We start from the raw sequence: 25,996 nt of genomic DNA on the forward strand, positions 1-25,996 counted from the left end.
CAAAATTTTTAATTTTAAAACGTAAAAATATAGTAATATATATATATATATATTTATTTTTCTTTTTTTTTATTTATGTTTTTATACTTAAAACTTACTATATTTTTACAAAAATAGATTAAAAATAAATAAATAAATAAATATATATATATATATATATATATATATATATATATATATATATATATATATATATATATATATATATATATATATATATATATATATATAGAAAATAGCGTTTCGCTTCGGCATTTAAGAAGTCCCCGGCAGCGGTGCCAAAAACTTGATGTGTGCAGCAGCGTATACGAAATAGTTATATTTTTATTGCGAAATACTATTAAATACGATACAATTTTACACAAGTTATTTATTTATTTATAGAGTGGATATACCTAAACTTTGCTACAACACTATAGACAGTGTACCTAATCGTAAAGTAGTGTAGTTTTTAGTAAGTCCGGTTCGTTTCACAGGTAGCTGGCTGAGTTTAACGCTATATTTTTCACAACTATATTTGTTTAAATATATATATATATATATATATATATATATATATAAGTAGTATTATTATTATTATTATTATAAAAGGGGGGTTTTACCGTTTAATGGCCGGTTTGTCGATTTTAAATAAAGCGTAAAGATAAATGACGATAATATAAATGACAGAATTTAAATTGCGATAAAGTAAATTGCAGTAATTAAAATGACAATAAATAAAGGTACGATGAAATATGAAATAAAAGTATTATGCTTATTTAAACTTCCGTAATCATGATGTTTGACGTGTTGATTTTAATTTATTACCCGGGTTAATTGTCCTTTGTCCTGGATTATTTGATACCTATTTGGTTTTTGTCCATAATAGTCCATCGGTAATAATTATAAAATGCTCGTCAAATTAATCTTATTCCCGAAGTCAAATATTCCAACTAATTAGGGATTCGAACTGTAACAAGGTTTTAATACTTTGTTTAATGATCACACTAGGTTATCAACTGCGTGTAATCCAAAGTTTTAATACTTTGTTAACAATTACACCAATTATCCTTGTATGTAATCCACCCTTGTTTTAATGAAATATGAATATTAATTTACCCACTTGATCAGAATGAATAATCAATTACCCAACCCAAATAATTAATTAAATGATCGTAAAAGATGTCGTATAAACGTCACTAAATAGGACATACATAATCATTTTAATAATTATTAGATTAACTAATTTGAAGATAGGTTCGACAGGTTCCAATGAGTTGTCGCTCAATTAGACAATACCCCCTTTCTATTAATAGTCATAGTCCAATGTCCACAAGTGTCGGTCTTTTGTCCAAACCTTAATTATGGTACAAAATCTAATAACCCCATCTTAATATTTAGTCTAACATCACGATTACTTTGGCTCAAATAAGCATAATAATAACTTAGCTACGAGACATTAAATTAAAAGGGAAGAACATAGCTTACAGTGGTGATTAATTGCGTAGCGTTGCACGGACAGAATTTCGACTTAAAACCCGTAAAACATTCTTAAAATAACCTTATTATTATTAACTTAAAATTAAACTTTAAATTATAAATATATATATATATATTTACGTTACATATGAAGGAAAAGAAAAAGGTGTGTTTACTCGTCGAAAAATGCTGAATTTATAGGGCCTGGCCAGTTTTCTGGCTTCATGCGATCGCATGAAAAATGGTCTTCCTGGCCATGCGATCGCATGGCCAGCTGGATCAGGCCACCTACTTTTGTTTTCTAGTTTTGCCGACGTTTTATTATATAATATAATATATATATATAATTTTAAGAATTATTTATATATTATATTATATTTATATGCATAGTTGACTTGTAATTTTAGCTCCGTTGCGTCGCGCGTTGAGAGTTGACTCTGGTCCCTGTTCCGGATTTTCAAACGTCCTTTCGTACGCGGAGATATCTTGTACATTGCGTTTCGCGGCTTGTACTCTTGTAATTTTTAGACGTTTCTCATCAATATTTCGAACCACTTGGATTGTACTTTGTACTTTTTGGCTTTTTGGTCATTTGTGTCTTCAAATTATCGTTTTCTTCTTTTGTCTTCGCACTTATTTATTTAAACGAATATTACATAAAAATAGAACAATTACAACTAAAAGCTTTACATATTGGAAGGATATTGTGCCTAAATATATGTTCATTTGGAGCACTATCAGAATGTAATATTCCTTTGGTATTAGTGTTCAGTTATATTTATGTCAGAGATATAAAATTATTTCATAATCTTCAACAGATGTCTTACTTGAGATTTGCAAGGTCGATTGTCCTCCTTACAAGTTGAGTGATGTTAACATCTCCAATGATAACTGGATCTTCAAGCCGTTCAACGGATCCAATGAAGTCTGATTTAAAAAGCGATATATTAATGGACACAGTAGTTGTTAACTGTTATGTAGTTGTTATTGAGAGGATCGTACCTGCAAGCACAGTTGTGTTGGGGATATGGTTTCTCAGCTGGTTGTATGCAACAAAATGGAAGTAATCCTCCGAAAAGTCTGCGTGGGGAAGGTGCTCAAAAGTCGTGTTGCGATTAAAGTAGAGTGTTGTGGGGCCAGGCAAAACCTTCTCCCAACTGGTTGTCGTATGACAGGCGAAGTTTGTTATCATATACACTGCATTTAGGTTCATAATGTTGTCTATAAAGTCTTTATCAACAAACCTCATATTCACAAGCATTGGATAACGCTGCAACACAAAATGTATACTGCCAGTCATTTTCTTTTTAAAAAAAATAAAAAAAAATGTAATGAAATTTGAAAAGCATATTAATACCATTTCATCCACAAGTAGGCAGCAATATCCACTTGGAGAATTGTTTTGGTAGTTGTAGGTCACCCATTTCCGATAAACTCGAGCTGCAATTGTTCGATTCCTATCGCCAGGTATTAGTTGCGCAAGTGTAGTAAGTTGTGCCATTCTGTTAAACTAAAAGGGGAAAAAAGAGAATATTATATTTACAATACACACTAACTATATACATAACACGATTGTGGTTGTGGGTTGTTTCAGTCGATATTATGGACAGCTCCAGCTGCCTCGAAGTCGGTAATTGTTGATAGGAAGTCCTTGTAGACAATATTTTTGGTTGTATTAGGACAGTGTTTTTCGTGCTCCTTGATGAACAATTTAAGACCGTTTGGTGATGTAGCCCTAGACATCGCAACATATAATTGACCGTGTCCAAAGACAGGTTTCGGAAGATAAACCCCTATCTTGTTTAAAGATTGACCTTGGCTCTTATTTATAGTCATTGCGTAAGAGATTTTAATTGGAAATTGACGCCTCTTCAGAATGTAAGGCAACATTGGTTCCTTGTGAATGAGACTCATTCTTGGGATAAAAACTTTCTGACCAACCCTTGTACCAGTGATGATTTCAGCTTCAATGGATGTACTTAGTAACTGAGTGATTATTATTCTAGTGCCGTTACAAAGGCCGTCTGCCATATTAAGGTTCCTCAATAAAATCGCTGGGATTCCCGGTTTTAGCTCTAGCAGGTGGGTGGTAGACCGGCGTAATTCAATGTGTTAAGGTATTCAACAGGATAGAGCATCTCTGACTCACCACCATCATTCCCATAAGGTGTCGTGGTGTCTGAGCTGCTATAGGTCGTGACGGGCCCATCAACCATATCGACAACTATCTTATTTATAGAATCGGCCATATCATTTTTAGGGCACACAATGGCTTTTTGTTGAAGCTCGCTTGCTGTTGGATTCTGTAGCGACGCGCGAGGATATATAAAATCTATGAGGTTTGTTAGCCCATCCTCATCGTCTGGAATACATTACTCATCAGGAATGTGCACCCACCGGGCGTTATCTGGATCTTCGCTATCAGGTGTCCCTGCCTCACCATTCCCAATGTTGAGTAGCCACGTGGAAAAATCAGAAACCTTGACTTTCTGCGACTGTGTCAAATATGGCTGCCGAAGGCGCATATTTTCTGTAAGTATAAACACTTTGAACTCCGACCACAAATAAGAGGTTGTAATGGAGGAATCCAATATTTGTGATTTTGAACCCTTTATTTTTACAGGCAATGTCTATTTGAAGTCGCCACCCAGAATCAAAGACTTACCTCCGAAAGGCGTATTGTTGTTGTCTAAAATATCTCTAAGGCTGTGGTCCAGTGCTTCAAAACATCGCTCGTCATTCATTGGTGCTTCGTCCCAAATAATGAGGTCCGTACTTTGAATTAACTTTTCCATTTGAGTGTTCTTTTTTATGTTGCACATTGATTCATCACTCACGACCAAAGGAAGCTTAAATCATGAGTGAGCAGTCCTTCCAGAAGGTAAGAGCAGGGACGCTACACCAGACGATGCTACAACAAGGACAATCTTCCCCCTTACCCGTAATGTTGTGATAATCGCTTTCCATAGGAACGTCTTTCCTGTTCCACCGTGGCTGTAAACAAAACCAACTCGCTTTGTTGATTATACGACGCGCTTATTACCAATTCATACACTTGTTTCTGCTTGCCATTCAGTCTACGTTCAAGTTCCACCCACTGATTATTAAGGGATTCACGGTCATAATTCTTCTCTTCCATAATCAACCGGTTAGCAAGATCCAACAACAGGTTTGGTGGTAGATCTGGTAACCCATATTCTGATATTAATTTTGCAGACTGGTTCAAAAGGATTTCGACTTCGTACAGCACATAATTATGGAGGTCTTCATCATTGATGTGAAATTTTGGCATGTTTAGAGAGGCAGCAACACGCAGGGGTATATCGTCAGCCATCAATTTCCAATGCTTTTCCCAAAGTTCCAGCTGATTTGTCACATCACAGTAACCCGAAATTTGGGCAAAAAGCAAGCGAAGTTCAGACGAACTTGCTGACGCTTCTTCGAGTGCAGTGGCCCACTCTTTATCATCGCCAAGAAGGCCAACAGCTTCACACGCAGATCGGTATGTATGATGCACCACTTCGTTGACAGTTCTAATATCTTCAAAACTTATACATCCTTTATGAAAAAATATAATCAAACATTAGAGCAGGTAATATATATATATATGCATATATATACATATACTATCAAGTTGAACTAAAAACATGAATGGAACCTTTTTTATGGCAGAGAAGCATCCTGAGGAAAAAAGCTTCTCCAAATGTAGGGTGTATATACGATAGTCTCCCAATTGAAAGTTTATTTATATTTGATCTTCGTTTCCAGGATCTGTTTTCTTCATACCAGGCAAATTCCAATGGAAAATCAAGATACGTAAGATGAATGCCGACAGAAGAGGAGGAGTTTTAATGTAGCCATTAAGTGAGTGTGGTTTTTCTGGTTGGATTTTGTTCGACTATAGAATGAAGGGGTTATTGCTCGTGAAAGCGTAAAAGTTGCATGTTCTCTAGATGAAAAGCCAGGATTTGCACAGCAGGCTCACGATGATGTATTGGAAATTTGAAAATGCGCCAGCAAGCCTCGTGAGGGCAAATGAATCGAGCGTCAATGAAATTCTGAATTTCGTCAACTGGTTCAGATTTTTCAGGTGTTTGTGAATTGTTGGTGCCTAAAGGCTTTGAGATGCAAGTTGCAACACGGTCCGTACCTTTAGAAATGTATTTGAACAGATATTTGATAAGCATTGTCGAACCGCAACATTCAACATTTATATGAGCCTGAAAACTCAGAATTAGTAAGCGATTATAAGGAACAACGTAAATGTTATCAAGCTCGACACCTGAATGTGTGGTGTATACACCAGTATTACCTGAAAAGTCAGAGATAGTATGCGATTATAAGGAACAACGTAGCTGTTATCAAGCTTGACACTTGAACGTGTGGTATATACACCAGTATTACGCCGCCGATAGTGAGCCCTACCGTCGACGTCAAAGAATGTTTGTTGTTATATACCTTTGGGAAATTTTTTGAGCAAGAAATACCTTCCATACAAGGAGCTTTAGTTTTGCTCAGGCCACATGGACCATGCATCATAGTGACTGAGATAACTGCGTAACCGATTGGATCACTTCGGGGGTCAGGCAATTCAGCAGATATGTAGTCATCCAGGTGCTCAATGATTGCACCTGAAACCTCTGAATGTACCCACAATAATGTATGGCAGTGCGGTAAACCCCGTTTCTGGAACTCGATTGTATAAAGTACTGAAAAAAGAGGCAAAAAAATGTTAGTGGAGAACTGCGTGAGATTTCTCTATTAAAGGGAGCTTAAAAAAAACAAAGCGAACCTTACTCCCTCTAAAGCTGCCAAGATGCTTCTCCTGTTTTAAGAACGTAACGAATTCTTTAACTTTTGAGTAGAATACACGGGAAACAATATCAGCCCGGTCTGAAGCTGTTAAATACGGGTAGGGTTGCAGATAGCGAACAATTTTAGGCCACTTCACATTGCATGTGAAGGTGATAAAAAAATTAGGGATTACCAAAAACGCGACAAATGGCTAGGGCGTCCAAGTAATGGCTAAACATGTAACAGGGGGCCGCCAGTGAAAGAAGCAGGTAGAATTGTTCTACTGCCCATGTCTGCATCGGTACGATCACCCCTATTTATAGTGTCGTGCAAACCAGTAAGGTATTCGTTGCGTATATCCTGCTGTTTCATTCTAATGTAGTCCATGCGATCCAACTCGATACTGAAATAAAAAGTCACTACATATTGCTAGAATAGCCGGCCGAGGCGCATCATCAAACTATAAACACCAGACCTATCATGTAGTTAATAGCTGTAAAACATATTCATTGACATTTTCCACGCGCGACCACGCTGGGAAGCAGTAATGTCACGCAACATTAACCCATGGTGGAAGCCCGGTTCGCCAAAGAAGAACATCAATGGGTATTGAAATGACATGTACAGAAGGTGAAGTTTGTTGATCCTCCTGGGTCTATCTGACAAAGGCTCGATAATAACATCGTAGTCCGTAACTGTTTCCGGACCGGTATCGAACACAATAGCACCCACTGCATTAGAGCTCGGCGGCGCATGTTGTTTTGAACCAACAACGCTAAGCAGGCAAACCTTAAACATAGGTATCTTAACACCCGTGCACTTATCTTGAGCAGTGCGAAAAAGTTTAACCAATTTGTTGTGCCTATCTAGCAACTGAACCAACTGAGACACAACCTCACTATAAAGACGATCTGAATAGCCCACCAAAATGAGACATTCTATTTTCCACTTCATGTACGGTATCATAAATGTAAAGCTGTAAAAACCTTGGGGGAGACCCCTCTTGAGGACACAGCGAACCAATCCAATGGTAAATCTGGCCAGATACTTTGAAAACGTATGGGGAACGACCATCGTTTATGCTATCGTCAACCCGAGGCCCAAAAGAGGTCGTGCTAAACATCTGATTGTAAGCACGAATGTTATCAAGAAAAGTCTGAGTTTGCAGAAGTTGCTTAAACAACGGCGGGGGTTTCGCAAAGTGCTGCAAAACAACATGTCCATTTTCACAGCAGCAATGATAATGTATTTGTTTGTCTTTGAAGTGACGCTTCAGACCCTTAATACGCCAAAACAGAACCCCACACTGTGAACAAACACAACTACAATCACCAAAATCACGATAGTAACTCGAGAACTTTGAAAAGGGAAAAAAACTTATTAAAGAACCAACAAACCATCAGAGCAGGTAAAAAAAGCACAAACTGGAACGATGATAAACAACGACATTTAATCAAGACACCTATTCCTAAACATCTAGCTGACTAAAGCAGAAGATAGCATTGCTAACACAAGTTTCAAACACAAACAGGCCAACTGGATCATCACACTGACACTATGATTTCCGAGCAAACACGATAGCTGGATCTCAGTTTTTCAGTATTAAATAAGTTGATCACTCCTGATTCTAATATTATAATGCTAATGTAAGAAAAATTCATGTTAAAAGAACTACTAATGTAGGATACAAATAAGTTTAACAAATGCCACTATTAACGGATAACCAAAGAAGACACATGATAGGCTGTATATCAAAGAACAACCCTACAATATGCCGCAGCGAAGCAAATAATAAGCGCAAAGGAAGCACGAGCAATAAATTAGCACTGGAAGCAAGGAAAATCTATTTTAAAAGGTCTGTGCTTCCTAGGATTCCAACAGCATTAGCAAGATACACTATTATATAAAGAGCAATACTAAAACATGGAAGACTACATTTTAAAAATATGCAACAAATAATAAATATACACGCTGAATACCACAATAAAAAATGTATGACCCGATGAGTCGAAGATCGCGGATAAACTATAGAAGGGTGTAATAACAGGCGTACAACTAACATTATCTGAGTGCATCATCATAAAAAATTTATTTTTCGTGAAAATCAAGAGCCAAACATTGATAAACAAAATAAAGGTTTAACCTTACTATCGTTCGATTGACGCAAGCGAGTCCTCGCAACAAGTTGTTTCAAAGAAACAACAGATTCCTCAGAACATCCACTACTGTTCCCCGCAGAATTATACAGTGCAGGTCTATTTTCATTATTTTTTTTCTTTTTCGCAAAGCTCTCATTGAGATACCGAAGAATGAATTTATCAAGACAAAAAAATATAACTCTATAGAAATGTAACAACAACTTAACACACTGAAACACATACTATCGAAGGCAACACCATAGCCAGCAATACATAAGTAATAACACATAAACTGAAAAAAACAGAACAACATACCTAGGATTAGGATCAATCGAATTCGAGCAACGCTGCATGAAAGAAACAAATATTAGGCGTAAATCAAGCAATTAAAAAAGACAAAAACGTAAACAAAACAGTCATGAACCATTTTCCTTTTGTAACAGATAGCACCGGATGAAGAATAATTTTTTTGCCAAATAAGAATTATTGAAGAAGAAACTGAGGATATATAGTTAATAGAAAGAGTATGTCCACAGTAGATTTTGTCAGTAAAATTGGAAGGGTCCATATGTCCAGGTATGACTCTCAATATGTCCAGGTATGGCTCTAAACACGGCATCAGGAAACACGGAAACATGAACTTTGTTTTTATTTATTTGATATTTATTAAATGAATTTTTTTCATATATCAGTCAAGTATCTGTATTTTTTTATTAAAGCCTCATGAAAAAGAAAGAAGAAAATCACCAAAATGCCATCCAAAAGATGAATAGTAGGTTTCGACCAATCAGAGGCCACGATTTCCTACTACAAATAGATAGTGTATAATTGAGAAGTGTAAAGTTCGCCCTTAAGGAGTGGAGTCAACAAACCATGGGAAAACTCGATACTGAGATTGAAGTGCTGAAGCAGGCTGCTTCAAATTAGGAAACAGTAGCGGAGAACAGGGATCTAACTGACACTGAATGATTGGAATGGATGGATTTGAGGAAGAAGTGGGCCGAAAAAGAAAAAATAAAAACAAGTATAGCTAGGCAAAAATCTCGGGTTAAATTGGTGGTGGAGGGTGATGAGAATACGAAATACTTTCACTCTACAATCAAAACAAGGTACTCTAAACAAAACATTCGGGGCCTTACCATCAATGGGATATGGGGTGAGGACCCGATTGATATTAAACAAGAGGTGTTCAACCACTTCCAAGCTCGTTTTAAAAGAAGATAGGATGGTGGCAGCCTTAAATTTTCGAACAGTGGGAATCACTTACCTGCAAACATACTCACCGCATCACAAGCTGACAGGTTAGAGGAGAGGTTTTCAGAAGGGGAAATTCAAGCGGCATTGAAAGAGTGTTGTAGCTCGAAAGCACTTGGACCGGACATGTTTAAGTTTAATTTCTTTAAGAAGCATTGGGATTTGGTAAAAGATGATTTTTTAAGTGCGCTTAATTGGTTTTGGGAAAAGGGGAAATCTCGAATGGGTGTAATGCCTCGTTTATCACTCTTGTACCAAAGAAAGTAGATCCGATAGGCTTAAATGATTTTCGTCCTATAAGTTTAATCGGTTGCTACTATAAATTACTTGCCACGATTTTATCCATGAGAATTAGAAACTTATCGGCCATGAACAAAGTGCCTTTTTAAAGGGAGATTCATTCTAGATGGGGCTCTCATTTCAAACGAAGCTATCGAGTTTTTAAACAAGCACAAAATGAAAAGTCTCATTGTGACGATCGCTCCAAATCCATATGGACGAACACGTCATTCATTGATTTCATTGCGAGGTATTTGACCTCTATGTGATACATTTTGTAACATTGTATTCGTTTGAAAAGGTATTTCATAAATGAATATATAAATTCCAGGTTTTTAACATCTGATGATTCCTACGTATAGACAATCACCATTTAAATGGTTTACAATAATACATCTGTTGATAATACAGTCAAAATAAGATACATGGTAATGGTTTGGTGAATGCAAGTTTCTTGTATATAGCATGTATGACTCCACACACATATCTTGTATCACGTATAAGCAAACAGCGGAAGACTTCTAGAATCCTGAGAATAAACATGCTTCAAGTGTCAACACAAAGGTTGGTGAGTTCATAGTTTTAATATTACACATAATCCGTATATCAATGTGGATTACAAAAGTTCAGTTGTTTTATTCAAAACGTTTATCAATAGGTTTTACATAAAAGGTGGATCACAAGATTTCAGTTGTTTCATCCGAAACGTTTATCAATCGGTTCTACAAAATTGAGCACCCTGGTAACTAAACTTTAACGTTTATATAATTTGTACCCTTTGTATAATCATCTTAATAATACACGCAAACCAACGTGTACGCTTCTCAAATAGCATACGTCCGTTAAAAGGCTAGTGCTCTAGCTCGGACGGGGATATCAAGCCCTATGGATCCATATATAACTACTCGCGCCCACCAGTTCTTATAACTGGCAGTTACTAGTTACCAAAGCTAAGGGATTTTCGGTTCAAACTCGGTGTAGAATTTAGTATGTACTTGTATCCATTGCGTTTAAAATAAAGTGCATGTATTCTCAGCCCAAAAATATAGATTGCAAAAGCAATTAAAAAGGGAGCAATGAAACTCACGCATATAAATATTGTATATCGGTTAATAAAGCATTTGCATGTATTCTCAGCCCAAAAATGTAGGGAGTAAAAGGGATCATATGAAACTCATTGTTTAATATTGATATACAATATTGTAGGAAAGCACGTAGACGCATCGGAGATGATAAACACGAGGTTTGATTCACAAAAATACCCCCGAACATTACCCATAATTTTCTTGGCAATAACCCATAATTTTCTTAGTTCTAGCTCGCTTGGAAACCATTTTGAAAGTGACAAGCTCATAACCTCGTCGTAGTATTTTATGTATAATACTAATTAATAATAATAATAAGATTATTAATAATATTAATCTTAATAATAATAATAATAATAATAATAATAATAATAATAATAATAATAATAATAATAATAATAATAATAATAATAAATACGGAGTAATATGTATGTGTGTGTGTTAATGTGTCGAGCAAAATGCCATTTTATAGCATCAGGCCAGACTTTTGCCTCCATGCGATCGCATGGATTTATAGGCTTGTGGCCATGCGATCGCATGGCCTCAGATTCCAGCTCACAAATTTTTGTTTTCTTGTTTGTCGACATAATATTAAATTAATATAAATATAATTTATATAATTAATTATATATTATATTAAATTCACGTGCATAGTTGACTTGTAATTTTTGTTCCGATAAGTCGTACGTCATCACTCGACTTATGTCCCGGTTCCGGTTTTTCGAATGTCCTTTCGTACCTTTAGAACACTTGCATTTTACGTTTCGTGTCACGTACCTTTTTCAAAATATAGCCTTAAATTATTCATAAACTATACCACTCATAGTATAACTTAAATTTTCAAATGTTTTGGTCATTTACTTCTATAAATCATCGTCTCGCTATTTGTTAATATATATATAATATATACATTTTCATTTTGAAATAGTGTTTTACTGTAGCAAAGTAACTGTAGCAAGGTCAAATTTCACTGTAGCAAATAGTGATTTTCGAAAACACTGTAGCATTTTGAGTAATCTGGCAAATCTTCGGTCTTGGGGTGAGAAAAGAGGAAGTGGATGGAATGGCCTTGCAGGCTTCATGTAAAGTTGGAGAGTTCCCCTTTAACTACTTAGGGTTGCCTAGCGGGAAAAACATGAATCGGGTTGAAAGTTGGAATCCGGTCATTGATAAGTTCAACTCGAGGCTCGCGGAGTAGAAGGCGAAAATGATTTCTTTCGGTGGACGGGTAACGCTTGTAAATTCGGTTCTAAATAGTTTACTGCAATATTACTTCTCTTTCTTTCGTGCCCCTTGAGTGTTATTAAATCCCTCGAGAATATTAGACGAATTTTTTTTTTTGGGCGGGGCGGGTGAGCGTTCTAAAATTATTTGGGTAAAATGGGAAGATTCTTTAATGCCTTATGGCAAATGAGGTCTTAATATAGGGTTACTTAAGGGGAAGAACCTTGCGCTTTTAGGTAAATGGTTTTGACGGGTTAAAACCAAACCGAATTCTCTTTGGGTCCTTGTTTTAAAAAGCATCTATGGCTCTAACGGGCTACTTGTTCCTATGGGATCTAACGGGCCGAAAGGGAAAAGTAGTGTATGGTTAAACATTGTGCGTGCAGGTTGCGATATTAATAAGGCAGGCGTGAATTTTAACAGCTCGATCATTAAACAAATCGGAGATGGCAGCAACACGGGTTTTTGGGACGAATTGTGGTTATCAGATACACCTTTTAGGGAGATGTTTCGAATACTATATCATCTAGAATTTGATAAGACAGCAACAGTTAGAGATCGAGTCTCGTGGAAAGAGCAGTCGCGGCGATTTTCTTGGAATTGGATCAGAGAAGTCAGTCGGCGGGCAGGCAATGAACTTCAACAACTCACCAACCTTATTGACAACTACGCGAAACAGGACAGGGTTAACGATACTTGGTTTTAGAAGCTCTAAGCAAATGGCAAATTCACCACCAAAAAATTGGCCAGCTTAATCGATGAACACTTGTTAGCGGACAACATGTACATGCAAGAAACTCTCAAAAATTATTTAGTTCCGAGCAAAGTAGAAGTCTTCATTTGGAGGGTACTAAGGAAACGCATCCCTACTCGTGTTGACTTCGATAAAAAAGGTGTGGATCTCGATTCAATAAGATGTCCTATGTGAGATAACGACGTGGAAACAACCGACCACTCGCTCTTTCTCTGCCGGCATTCTTTGGATGTTTGGGAGAGAATACACAAGTGGTGGGGATTGGGACCAATCACTAATTTAAGTGTAAACGAAGGTTTCCGGGGGAATATTAATCTTTCAACAATATGGGTGGAGTCAAAGATATGGTAAGCTACAGAGTGGACATGTGCATACCTATTGTGGAAAAATAGAAACCAACAAGTTTTCGGGGGTTCAAGTTGGAACCTGCCTTCGGCGTTGATGGAAATTCAACTAAAATCGTTCGAATGGATCTCCTCTCGGGTCAAAGGCTTGAAGATTGAATGGCTCCAATGGCTTACGAATCCTAGTGTTTACGTCATGTAGGGTACTGTTTGTTTTCTGGTTTCATATCCAAAGTGTATATAGTATTTCTTGTGGCGTATAGTTGCAATCTCGGCAACACTTGTTTGTTTCGATTTCCTTAGCCTGGTGTTATTACTCTGGTTAAGTTTTGAGTTGTAGTGTTGGGCCTAGCCTAGTCCTTCGTGTTTTGTAATGGGCGGGGCTCCCTTAAGCCTCTCGAGTTTTTATAATAATATTGGCTTTTCGAAGAAAAAAAAATATTCTACATATTCTATTGTTCCACTCCTCTATATAGTCTAATAAACCTCTAAAATGATGATGTCATCATTAAGTTTAATTTTCATAATGATGATGTCATAATTATATATTAATTTATTTTAAAATATAATACGAAATCTTTTATAAAAGGAAATATTAATCTCTCATAAATTGTAATTTTATTTTTCAAAATTTTTTTAAAAGGCATTCATTATTATTAATTATTATTATTATTATTATTAAAAAATATAAATATAAATACTCAACTTGGAGCGAACTTTATTTTGTAAAATCAACGACAAGTTTTTTAGTCGGAATCCGTGGTTCCACGGGGCAATAAACTAAATGACTTTAACATTTACATTCACTTAATACGTAAAACATATCATTAAATTGTTTAGTTTAAACAAACCCGTGTTTCTACGGGTCATTTCACTAGTATATATTATATATGTATATATGTATAATAATGATATGTAGAATATGTAGAATATGATTATTACAATCTCACTTCTAAACATAGAGTAGACTAAAGCAAAGATGCTTATTAGAGCACTGGGTGTGGTGACGCGTCAGTTCAGTGTTAGTTCAGTATCTTACTGATGACTAGGCGCTGACTGGACTGACACTGAAAACTGACACTGGTGGAAAAATAGGGGAATTAGAATGAATGTCAGTTCAGTGTCAGTTCAGTGTCTTGGAAAGAGAAAATATTGTATATTATTATTTTTTTAAAATTATTTTAATTATTTGATAAAATATGAATGATAAATAAAATAAAACTTGCACAAATATTAAAAGGTCTAGTTTATTGAAATTAAGAAACCTAGTACAACAAATACGATCGTTCAGAGACAAACACAATTATTGAAACATAAATAACAATAATTCAAACACAAATACGATTCTTCATTCTTCATCATCAAAGTCGGAGTATGAGTCTTCCAAAGCCATTTCTCGACGAATCCTCTGCTTCTTTTTCTCGATTGCCCTCCTATCATGTTCATTCAAATTCTCCGTATCAATAGCCAAAATCCTCAACTGCGACTCCATCTTCATTTGAGAGTAGTACGATTTCTTTTCTCGAGACACATCTTCAAAGTGTTCCTTCATGGACGCGTGTAAAGACTCACGAGATGATGGTGCTGAATCACTTGAGGTCTTCCTTGATTTCCTTGAGTCAGTCTTCCTTGGTTTGCCGGGTGGACGTGGCAGTCGATCTCTGCCAAATAGCTCCTCATTTGGGTTTGTTTCAACTTCTTCATCTCGGTTCAAGTCAAAATCAGTTTCAGCTATAGTTTCATCAACAACGAGGTCAGGCACTCGCTTGTTTCGCCTACCAATAACAACGGGATCAGGATGTAGCCACTTTGGTTTGTCTTGCAAAAACTCCCACGCCTTATAACTTGGAAAAATCTTCCCCATCTCGAACCTAAACTGATCGTCACACCTAGTGCGAAAAATGTTATCATTTTCACCGCTCCTCCACGCTGCCTTCAAACGGTTCACAATGTGGCAAAAGGTGTAAACTGGCGGGAACACCCTGATCCCGTGTGACTTTGGCACCAGCCATTGTCCACCCCACAAGGAATAGCTCCGGGCAACTCCCCTATCCTGGATCCCCAACCATGTGACAGACTGACCCCCGGAGGGATCGAACCTGCGTCTGTATGTGGCAAACTTCCACATGGTGGGTCCCCAAGAATATTTGGTTGTGGGTACCGTTGAAGCACTGCTTCTTTGGTTCAAACGGTTCACAATACCATTATACTTATTGCAATCATTATTCAACTTGGTCCACTTCGAAGACAATGCATCTTTCGTACGAACACATGGTGGATTACGTTTGTTGTATTCTTCGACAATTTGGTACCAAAAGGTTTTCCCTATACGTACAAACGTTGTCAGCGTACATATATAATAAATATATAATATACGCATACATATATACTAAATATAAACGCATACATATATAATAAATATAAACGCATACAAATATAATAAATATATACGCATACATATATAATAAATATAATAAATGTAATAAATATATACGCATACAAATATAATAAATATACGCATACATATATAATAAATATAAACACCAACATATATACAATAAATAATGCGTATATATATATATATATATATATATATATATATATATATATATATATATATATATATATATATATATATATATAATTTGTATATACCGGTCATTGCGCATCCTACAATCGAGTTCTCGGAAACATGTATCCAACATTGAACCAAACGTAGCTCGTCATCGGCATCCCACGTGGTTTGGTTGCGGCTCGAACCTTCTTCGTGCATCGGCTTCTTTCCTTTTCTTTGCTTTGGCCTTTTTTTGAGACGTAAGGGACGGCACTTCATCGGATTGATTGTTTGATTGATTATTTTAGTAATGTTGTGAGTCGCTTCTTCCTTGAGTGTTGAGAGCTTTCCAAGCCAAAAATTCGCGGTACTTATCTTGGGTTTGTGGCACTTGAGTTTGATTAATCGAACCATATTGATTACCAAACGAACCATATTGAGTACCACTTTCATTTTGCGTATTAACCCAAGCATTCGGATTACTCCAATTCCAATTTTGGCCAAACGCATTGTTTGGATTCAAAGGGTGTTGTGGGTGATTGGTGTTGTTTGGATTCATATTGTGGAGTGTATGTTTTATTTGAAAGAGATTGTGTGTATAATGAAATGGGGTTAAGGTGTGTATATATAGTGTTAAAAATGTATTTGAAAAAAAAAGAAAAGGGAAAGCAGCAACAACAACGGTCGAAATATTCAAAAAATGGGACCCACTAACGGCTACAACTCGACGTCTTGGGCTCGACTTCGGGGGTGAAGACGCCGAACCGACGCCGGCGAGGTGTGGGCGACGGTCGGTGGTGGCGATGTCGGATTCCGACGCTGGTTTGCTGGTCTCCCACACCGCATGCTCTTACATTCCCTCTTCTAAATTCCCTCTTCTAAACGGCTGTATACGATTTCCCATAAATTATTGCAAAAGAAGTACTCCGGAATAAAATAAAAGGAGAGGCAAGCTTGAACAACAGTTGAAAGTAGAAGGGGTTAATTGTAACTTACATCAATTGTTTGGGCAGTGTTGTTTTTAATGTTGTGACGATGAAGTGAAGTAGAGTTTGTAGGAATGTGATTGGTGCGTGTATTGATTTTTGTAGGAAAATATAATATAAGTAGTTGTGTAGCCCTCGCTTTGCGCCGGGGTCTTCATTTTGAATGCGAGTTAAAAAAAAGTCTTGATCTATTTTGTAAAAAAGAATTTTTTTCGACATCTAACATTGAAGGGTTGTTCCTTTTGTGAAAGTTCTTCCTCAACGATAAAGAAGACAACTTTCATAAAAGGAACAACCCTTCAATGCTACTAAAAGATGTCGAAAAACATTCTTTTTAACAAAATAGATCAACTAACTTTAAAAAAAAGTTGTTGATTTTTTGGTAAAAAAAGAATTTTTTTCGACATCTTTTAACGTTGAAGGGCTGGTTCTTTTATGAGAGTTGATTTTTTTATCGTTGGAGAAAAAAAAGTGAAATAACGAAAATACCCCTGGTTACTATTGATCAATAGTGCTACAGGGTTTTTTCTATTAGATATATATATAGATAATATAAGGAATAATAATTTTTTTAAGTAAGAATCCGTATTTATTTACAGTGAGATAACGAAGTTATTGGTTGGATCAAACCTGTGTTTTTAAGCGAAAAATTAAGAGATTGTGGAAAAGGAGGAAAATTTATTTCTATAAAGTATCATCTTCTTGTGATTAAGGATGACAATGGATCGGATATAAATAGGATGATGCAATATATCCATTTAATTTTGGCTCATCCATATCCATATCCATATCCATATCCATATCCATTTAATTTCAGTTCATCCGTCCATATCTACATTCGATTGATTAAGCGGGTTAATGGATATCCGTTGGATATCAAATGAAATGTTAGTCTAACGACGATTTTATCAATTTAATATAGATTAAAACAAAAATAAATATTTAATCTTTACGTTTTTGATTTATTACACATGCTTTGATATAATTTGTCGTCGATTGTGAAATGAATTGAGCAAAATACGTTATAATGTAATTAAATATACGTTTAAATTAGTTCAAATATGTAACTTCAAATATTTTTAGTAACAATTTAACAATTGTGACTATCAAAACTCTTATTTTCATTAATAATATAAGAACTTGTAGATTATATGTACATGCATATCGATATGTAGATGTATATAGATATATTTTAGTACGTATATATATAAATATAGATGTATTTAGGGTGATAATTGATACATCCGTGGATGATATATTGTCATCCATATCTGATCCATTAAATATTTAGATAATCCATATCTATATCGTTAATTGTCCATTTACATCATCCATATTCATTTTAAATTAATCGGACCAAGTGGATGTTCATAGATGGAACATCCATTGCCATCCCTACTTAATGACCATTTGACTAGTTTTATACGGAGTAGATAATTTTAAATTTTGCTACTAGTGATGATTAAAATTAAGATATAAAGACAAAATTTTCCCAATTGTTCTTGAACTTTATGTTAAAGATAATATGTCACCTTAAACTTTTCTATTGACTTCGTTGACCCCAATCTTCTAAAAATTTCATTGATGATCCTAAATTTAATAATCATTAAATTTAGGCCGTTAAGTGACTTTACGTGAACTGCCTGTGAGGGGTATTATGGTCAGTTTAAATTTGTTTTGTTCTCTAAAAACCGACGTGCACCAAGAGTTTAAATTACTATTACTATATTATTTATTAGACAAAAGTTATAAATAGTATCGAGAGCATTTTCGTCCTTTCACCTTTTTTTTTTCAAAAAAAGCCCCCCACACTTTGTTCAAAAATTAAAATCGACCCCTCAAACACGGGGGTAAAGTGTCAGATCAACATTTTCATAAAAAATCTTAAATAAACTCCACTCAAATATTCAACGGGTCATATCTTCTCGCCCGCAACGAGTTAAATTTTTCTGACAACATCGTTATGCTCGAAAAAACTTTACGAACACAATGTCACTAACTATACGCAAAACGGATGCTTTTTAAAAAACGCTAAATATTTGAGTCCACCTTTCATAGACGTTGAATTTTTCCTCACGGGCTCCGTAACTATTTTCATCTATATATTAACAACATATACATATGGGTCTTATTATTTTTTAAAAAAAATTATTTAGTAATTTTTTTGATATTACTCAGTAAATATTCTATTCTTAAATCATACGGAGTGTTAATATAAGCTAACGAGTTAATTGTGTTAAATTTTAAAAAGCCAGCAACTCCATAACGAAACGCGGAAATACATATATATTGTTAATTTAAGATAACATCTAAATCTTTGATGGGTTATATCTTTTCGTTCGACACGAGTTGCGCGTCAATGACATCATCGTTAGCCACGAAATAATTTTGCAAAATAAACGCAATTAAATACATTGAAAACCGAACCCCGACGCGAAGCGAGGGTTAAAACACCGGTTTAATCCAAATATAAGGACTATTTAAACGTGGGGTGTTTCATAAGCAATATATAGCATCCTAGATCTATGAATATTAAGAACATAAGCACATCAATAGTGAAACTTAACAATTCATGATATAGATCATCGAAATGTCATATCCAAACCACAAATTTAATAATTTATCATTTCAATCTTCATTAGAAGAATTCATCATTGTGGTTCAGTGGTTCACCCCTTTGCACTTGTGCATTGGGATGGGGTGGGGAGGTCTCAAGTTCGATTCCATCCCCTTAAAAATATTCGTGGGATTTATTTCCTGAAAGCCGAATTGCCTCGGGGAAGGTTTTACCTACTCGTATTCAGGACTCATGTCCGACCGCCTGCCCCTCGGGATGGTATAAGATTCGGATCTCTGTAATGCGGTTCGAGTTTCCTGCCCGAAAGCGCGTACATGCGTGTCAAATGAGAGTATTTGATGCCAAAACTTGCTTTTCAAAATCTTCATTAGAAGCAACATTCCAGGATTCACTGTCCCACATATTACATACTCCATTTTTTACGACTAAACAAATCAGAACCACATTTCTATATTTTCAAAGATCTCTTACAGCTCACGAATAATAGAACAACAATTAAGATAGGTTGTGATAAATTACTAACAAAAGATAGTCATTTTTCAAGATTACTTACCTACAGATTTACAACCTCTCCTATTCTCGTGACAAATTTTACGTGGCTGGTGGTGGCTGAAGTAGAGATGACAATGGATCGAGTATGAATGTTGTATTTATATTCATATATTCATTTAGTTTTGTCCATCCATATTTTTGTCCATATTTATTTAATTCTAGTTCATCCATCTGTATCTTTATCCACTGAATTAAGCGGGTTAATGGATATCCACTAAATTGGGCATCTTCGAAGCAAGTGTTTGAATCTTTCCCATGCAGTGTAGAGTGATTCATCGTAAGCTTGTTGAAAGTTTATGATATCATTCCTAAGTTTGATTTGTTTTGATGGGGGAAGTACTTGGTTAAGAAAGTTGTTGCCATTTCCTCCCATGGGGTGATAGAATTGGGTTCTAACCCCTCGAACCAGGTTTTTGCATGAAGAGTTAAGGAATAGGGGAACAAATACAGACGAACTACATCTTGTTCAATCCCGTTTTGCTTATATGAGTTGGATAAGGAGAGGAATTTATCTAAGTGAGAGTTGGGATCGTCAATTGGTAAGCCATGGAATAGACAGTGATTCTGAATGAGTTGTATGATATTATACTTAAGCACAAAAGACGCTCCGTTAACCTCTGGATAGAGTATCGGTCCTCCTCGTCCTTCTAACGAGGGTTTGGTGATGTCAGCGAGAGTGATGCGTGCGTTCATCGTCGAACTATCGGCATGTAAGTGTGGATCTCATCGGATGGGTACAATGTATGATATCGGATAGAAGAAAGGATGTGTCGGAAGAATTCTTAGCGGTCTAAGTAGGTTAAACCATCCTAAAGGTTCACTAATAAGGAAGTCCATTTGAAACTTTCTAATATTAATCTAAATTAAACTAATATTACCTAACCTAACTACGGTAAACTAGTAACTTCTGACAAAGCTAGTCTTAGTCAAAAGGGTCTCTTAAAAACTAACTAATCTAAACAGGCTCCAAATCGTACTACCGCTCCCCGGCAGTGGCGCCAAAAATTAACTACTCCTATGATATGCCCGAATCGGACGGTTTATTTATGCGGTGTCTTTAGGTCGCAAAACGTCAATTCAAGATATCAACAGAAGAAGCTGATTGTTTAATTTATATGTGCTGGGCCTAAATCTATTATTCCTTCCTATGGGTTAGTAAGGGCAAATATGACCTAGGGTCGTTCCTTGAGCGGTCGAATTTGAAACGGAGCTTATCTAGATAATTTAGTGATTAAGATGGGTTTGTACACAATTCAGTATCCAAGACTAATGGCCAGGTACACCTTGTGTGGAGAGACAGGATCCTTTTGGTCCCAATAAATTGGCGATTGTTCGGAAAATCCAACAACCAAGTCCAACCGGTTTATTCTAGAAACCACTTTTATCCGGAATATCAAATTGTGTAAAGGCAATTGTGACGATCGCTCCAAATCCATATGGACGAACACGTCATTCATCGATTTCATTGCGAGGTATTTGACCTCTATATGATACGTTTTGTAAACATTGCATTCTTTTGAAAAGGCACACCATAAATGAATATTTAAATCAAAGGTTTTCGACATCTGATGATTTCTACATATAGACAATCATCATAAATAATAGTTTACAATAGTACTTCCGTTGATAATGCAGTCAAAATAAGATACATGGTGATGATTTGGTGAATGCAACGTTTCCTTGAAAAATATGCCATGTAAGACTCCATGCACATAGCTTGTCTAACATATAAGCAAACAGCGGAAGACTTCTAGGAAACCTGAGAATAAACATGCTAACAAGTGTCAACACAAAGGTTGGTGAGTTCATAGTTTTAATGTTTTGCATAATCTGTATGTAAAGGTGGATCACAAGATTTCAGTTGTTTCATCCAGAAACGTTTATCAAAATATTCTACGAAATTGAGCACCCTGGTAACTAAACTTAACGTATATATAACTTATACCCTTTGTATAATCATCTTAATAATACACGCAAACCAATGTGTACGCTTCTCAAATAGCATACGTCCGTTAAAAGGCTAGTGCTCTAGCTCGGACGGGGATATCAAGCCATATGGATCCATACACTACTACTCGCGCCCACCAGTTCTTATAACTGGCAGTTACTAGTTACCAAAGCTAAGAGATTTTCGGTTCAAAATCAGTGTAGAATTTAGTATGTACTTGTATCCGTTGCGTTTAAAATAAAGTGCATTTATTCTCAGCCCAAAAATATAGATTGCAAAAGCAATTAAAAAGGTAGCAAATGAAACTCACCTTAGCAGCATATAAAATCGTTCACCAAAATGTGACCGAAACTCAGATTACCAAATAATCGTAGATCTCAACCTAGAGAACATATGTTGGTCAATAAATGTCTATCAAGCTAGGTCAGGTCATAGTGTATCACAATCCTAATGCTCGAGATCGACATACAAAAGTTATCCAAAGTCGTTTCAAAAAGTCAATTTTGACAATAGTTCAACAAAACGAGACGTACCTTATATAAGGATTTATTTACTCGGTTGGTAATATTCAAAAATTCAATTTATCAATCTTACAAACAAGTTGTTTAAATATTAATTGCAGATTCAAAAGCAATTTCAATTAACTTCAATCATAATTTAGTTGATCATATCTCTTAATCCGTTCATCGAAACTATTCGATATCTAAATGAAAAGTAATTGGTTTTTCGCCAGCTTTCCAAAAACATGTATATCATATACCTTTTTCTAGTAATATATGTATCTAATTCGTGATTCATTATAAACTGTTTAACGACGAAATTTAGCATACATGCATGTATAAATATATATACTCGAGCACTAGACATGGATACACAATTAATATATAAAAGATAAAATATGAGTGCTTACGTATCAATATTGAGATTCAATATTGTAGGAAAGTACGTAGACGCAACAGAGATGATAAATACTAGGTTTGACTTGTGAATAGTACCCATGAATATTACCCATAACCTCCATAGTTTTAACCCATAGTTTCCTTAGCTCTATCCCGCTCGAAACCCATTTTGAAAGTGACACGCTCATGACCTCGTCGTAGTATTTTATGTATAATACTAATTAATAATACTAATAATAATAATAATAATAATAATAATAATAATAATAATAATAATAATAATAATAATAATAATAATAATAATAATATAAATAAAATAAATAAATACTTACGGCGTAATATTATGAAAAGTGTGAGAAACCAGAACCGAAATCGAGCAATTTATAGGACTTGGCCTGAAAAAGTACCCCATGCGAGTGCATGGGATTTTAGTGCAAATCTCATGCACTTGCATGAGCTCATGCACTTGCATGGTGTGACGACCCGGAAATTTCCGACCAAATTTAAATTTAACCTTTATATGTTTCTGACACGATAAGCAGAATTTGTAATGTTGAATCTCAAAAAGTTTGGAACTACATTCATGTAATCAATTACCCTTTGACCTTGTTCGACGATTCACGAACAATTATGTGTATATAGATATGTATATATAATATATAATATTAACTGAAAACATTAACAAAGTATTAGATATATGATACTTTACATAAACATATTTGTTTCGATATATTTATCGACAGAATTAAGAGATAATATCAAATGATTGAATTATCAGATACATTATGATATGATTACGGGCCTATGTTATGAGGTCCACTGTGATTTAAGAAATCTATTTTTTTTTTTTTGACAACTCATTACTTAACCAGTATGATAAAGATAACGATATTTATATTTTATTTTATTAAATATATATATATATATATAACGATTTAAATTAATATTATATATATTTTTATACGCGAATTATACGTACATAGTTTTATACTTTTACTATACTTTAACTTTACCTTTACTTTACTTTTACTTTACTTTAATTTTAATAATTCATACTTTAATAATTCACTTTAATAATTCATACTTTAATAATTCACTTTAATAATTCATACTTTAATAATTCATACTTTAATAATCCACTTTAATAATTCATACTTTAATAATTCACTTTAATAATTCATACTTTAATAATTCATACTTTAATAATTCACTTTAATAATTCATACTTTAATAATTCATACTTTAATAATTCACTTTAATAATTCAAAAATCTATTATAAATAGAATTCAATAGGTTTCATTATTTCATAGAAACTTAAAAATATATTTCTCTAAACTCTCTCAATCGAATTATATATATATATATATATATATATATATATATATATATATATATATATATATATTTACTTAGTATTATTTCAAGATATTATTAGTATACATAAAATACTACGACAGAGTTATATTCAGACGATTTCAAAATAAGTTTTCAAATGGGATAGAGCTAAGGAAATTATGGGTTATAGCTATGAAGGTTATGGGTATTGATCGAGGGTATTGCTCGTGAGGTCAACCTAACGTTTATCATTTTCGTTGCGTCTACATACTTTCCTGCAATATTGAATCACAATATTGATACGTGAGCATTCATATCTTATCTTTTATATATTAATAGTGTATCCCTGACTAGTGCTCGAGTATATATGATTATGCATGTTTGTATGCTTAGTTTTGTCGTTAAATAGTTTATGATAAATCACGAATTTGATACATATGCTACTGAGATAAGTTATATGATATGCATGTCGTTGAAAATCTGAAGAAAAAAAATTAATAACTTTTCATTTAGAAATTGTGTGGTTTCGATGAACGGATTAAAAGATATGGTCAACTGAATTATCATTAATTTTAATATTATTATTAAAACGATTATTATAACTGTTATCAGTTGATGTTATTACTAAAATTATCTTTATTACTAAAAATTAATATTTTTATTGAAACTATCATTTTATTATTTTTATCATTATTATTATTATCAATATTATTTTATCAAATAAATATGCGTACAAAGATATTTTTACCACACGTAATGTAATTACATTAATAATACATACCACTATATTTTTATGATATTAAGTGAATTTTATAAATTTTATTATTTGAGATATATAAAAGTATATTTTTATCATATATGAATTTTAATATAAATTTTTATTTATTAATAAATGACTTGTATTATTTAGTATAATAAGATCTGATAAATATATTTAAATATATAAAACTACTATATATAAGTTATATAATAAACATGTATAGATTTTGGAAGTCATTTTGGGTCAAGTTGACTTTTGTTGACTTTTGCATGTCGGTCTCGAGCATTAGGATTGTGATACACTACGACTTGACCTAAATTGTTAGACAGATATTGACCAACATATAAATATATATACTTAATATAGGTTCGTGAATCCGAGACAAACACTGCACTTGTTCAGTGCCGTCATATACATAATTGCTACGAAATACAGTATTGTGAGTTTCATTTGCTCCCTTTTTAATTGCTTTTACAATATATATTTTTGGGCTGAGAATACATGCGCTGTTTTATAAATCTTTTACGAAATAGGCACAAGTACTAAAACTAATTCTACGTGGGTTTAAACCAGAAATATACCCTTAGCTTGGTAACATTAAACTACTTGTCTATGTACGGTAGGCGCGAATCCTAAAGATAGATCTATTGGGCCTGACAAACCCCATCCTGACTATGGGATGCTTTAGTACTTCGAGGTTATTTTAAACACACCTGATCTGGTGTACTTCAGAGGGTAAAACATGAACGTTAAGGCTTGTTACCGGGTGCCTACAACTTATAGAATACTTTTATACACTTGCGAGTGTACGGATATTTATAGAAACTGAAATCTTGTGGTCTATTACTATTACGGAAATGATGGATTATGATAAACTAATGAACTCACCAACCTTTTGGTTGACACTTTAAAGCATGTTTATTCTTAGGTATTAAAGAATTCTTCCGCTGTGCATTAGCTCATTTTAAGGATATTACTTGGAGTCATTCAAGACATACTTTGAAAGACGTTGCATTCGAGTCGTTGAGTTCATCAAGATTAATATTAAGTCAA

General features: G+C 34.5%; 2 protein-coding genes across 2 annotated transcripts; both read right to left on the reverse strand.

Annotated features, from left to right (window-relative positions):
* Positions 1–3,048: 3,048 nt before the first annotated feature.
* On the reverse strand, positions 3,049–3,489 carry LOC139874535 (uncharacterized). The gene has a single exon (XM_071861956.1). The coding sequence runs from the start codon at positions 3,487–3,489 to the stop codon at positions 3,049–3,051; it is 441 nt and encodes a 146-aa protein (XP_071718057.1).
* A 904-nt stretch (positions 3,490–4,393) lies between these two features.
* LOC139874536 (uncharacterized) lies at positions 4,394–8,743 on the reverse strand. The gene is made up of 9 exons (XM_071861957.1): positions 8,706–8,743; positions 8,396–8,591; positions 7,273–7,558; positions 6,767–7,163; positions 6,490–6,655; positions 6,256–6,403; positions 5,946–6,167; positions 5,444–5,770; positions 4,394–5,016 (listed from the first exon to the last, which is right to left on the reverse strand). Exons 1-9 carry the CDS (start codon positions 8,741–8,743, stop codon positions 4,394–4,396), a joined length of 2,403 nt encoding a protein of 800 aa, XP_071718058.1.
* Between the last annotated feature and the right edge of the window lie 17,253 nt (positions 8,744–25,996).

This window comes from Rutidosis leptorrhynchoides, chromosome 11, assembly GCF_046630445.1.
Source record: "Rutidosis leptorrhynchoides isolate AG116_Rl617_1_P2 chromosome 11, CSIRO_AGI_Rlap_v1, whole genome shotgun sequence".
In the NCBI taxonomy this organism is placed as follows: domain Eukaryota; kingdom Viridiplantae; phylum Streptophyta; class Magnoliopsida; order Asterales; family Asteraceae; genus Rutidosis; species Rutidosis leptorrhynchoides.

Excerpts from the sequence above, each read along its gene's own strand:
- LOC139874535 (XM_071861956.1), bottom strand. The coding sequence starts at position 3,489 with ATGGCAGACGGCCTTTGTAACGGCACTAGAATAATAATCACTCAGTTA.
- LOC139874536 (XM_071861957.1), bottom strand. The coding sequence starts at position 8,743 with ATGCAGCGTTGCTCGAATTCGATTGATCCTAATCCTAG. Across the intron at positions 8,592-8,705 it reads TCGATTGATCCTAATCCTAG|AGTTATATTTTTTTGTCTTG; the intron begins GTATGTTGTTCT and ends ACATTTCTATAG. Across the intron at positions 6,168-6,255 it reads TCTTGGCAGCTTTAGAGGGA|TACTTTATACAATCGAGTTC; the intron begins GTAAGGTTCGCT and ends CTCTTTTTTCAG.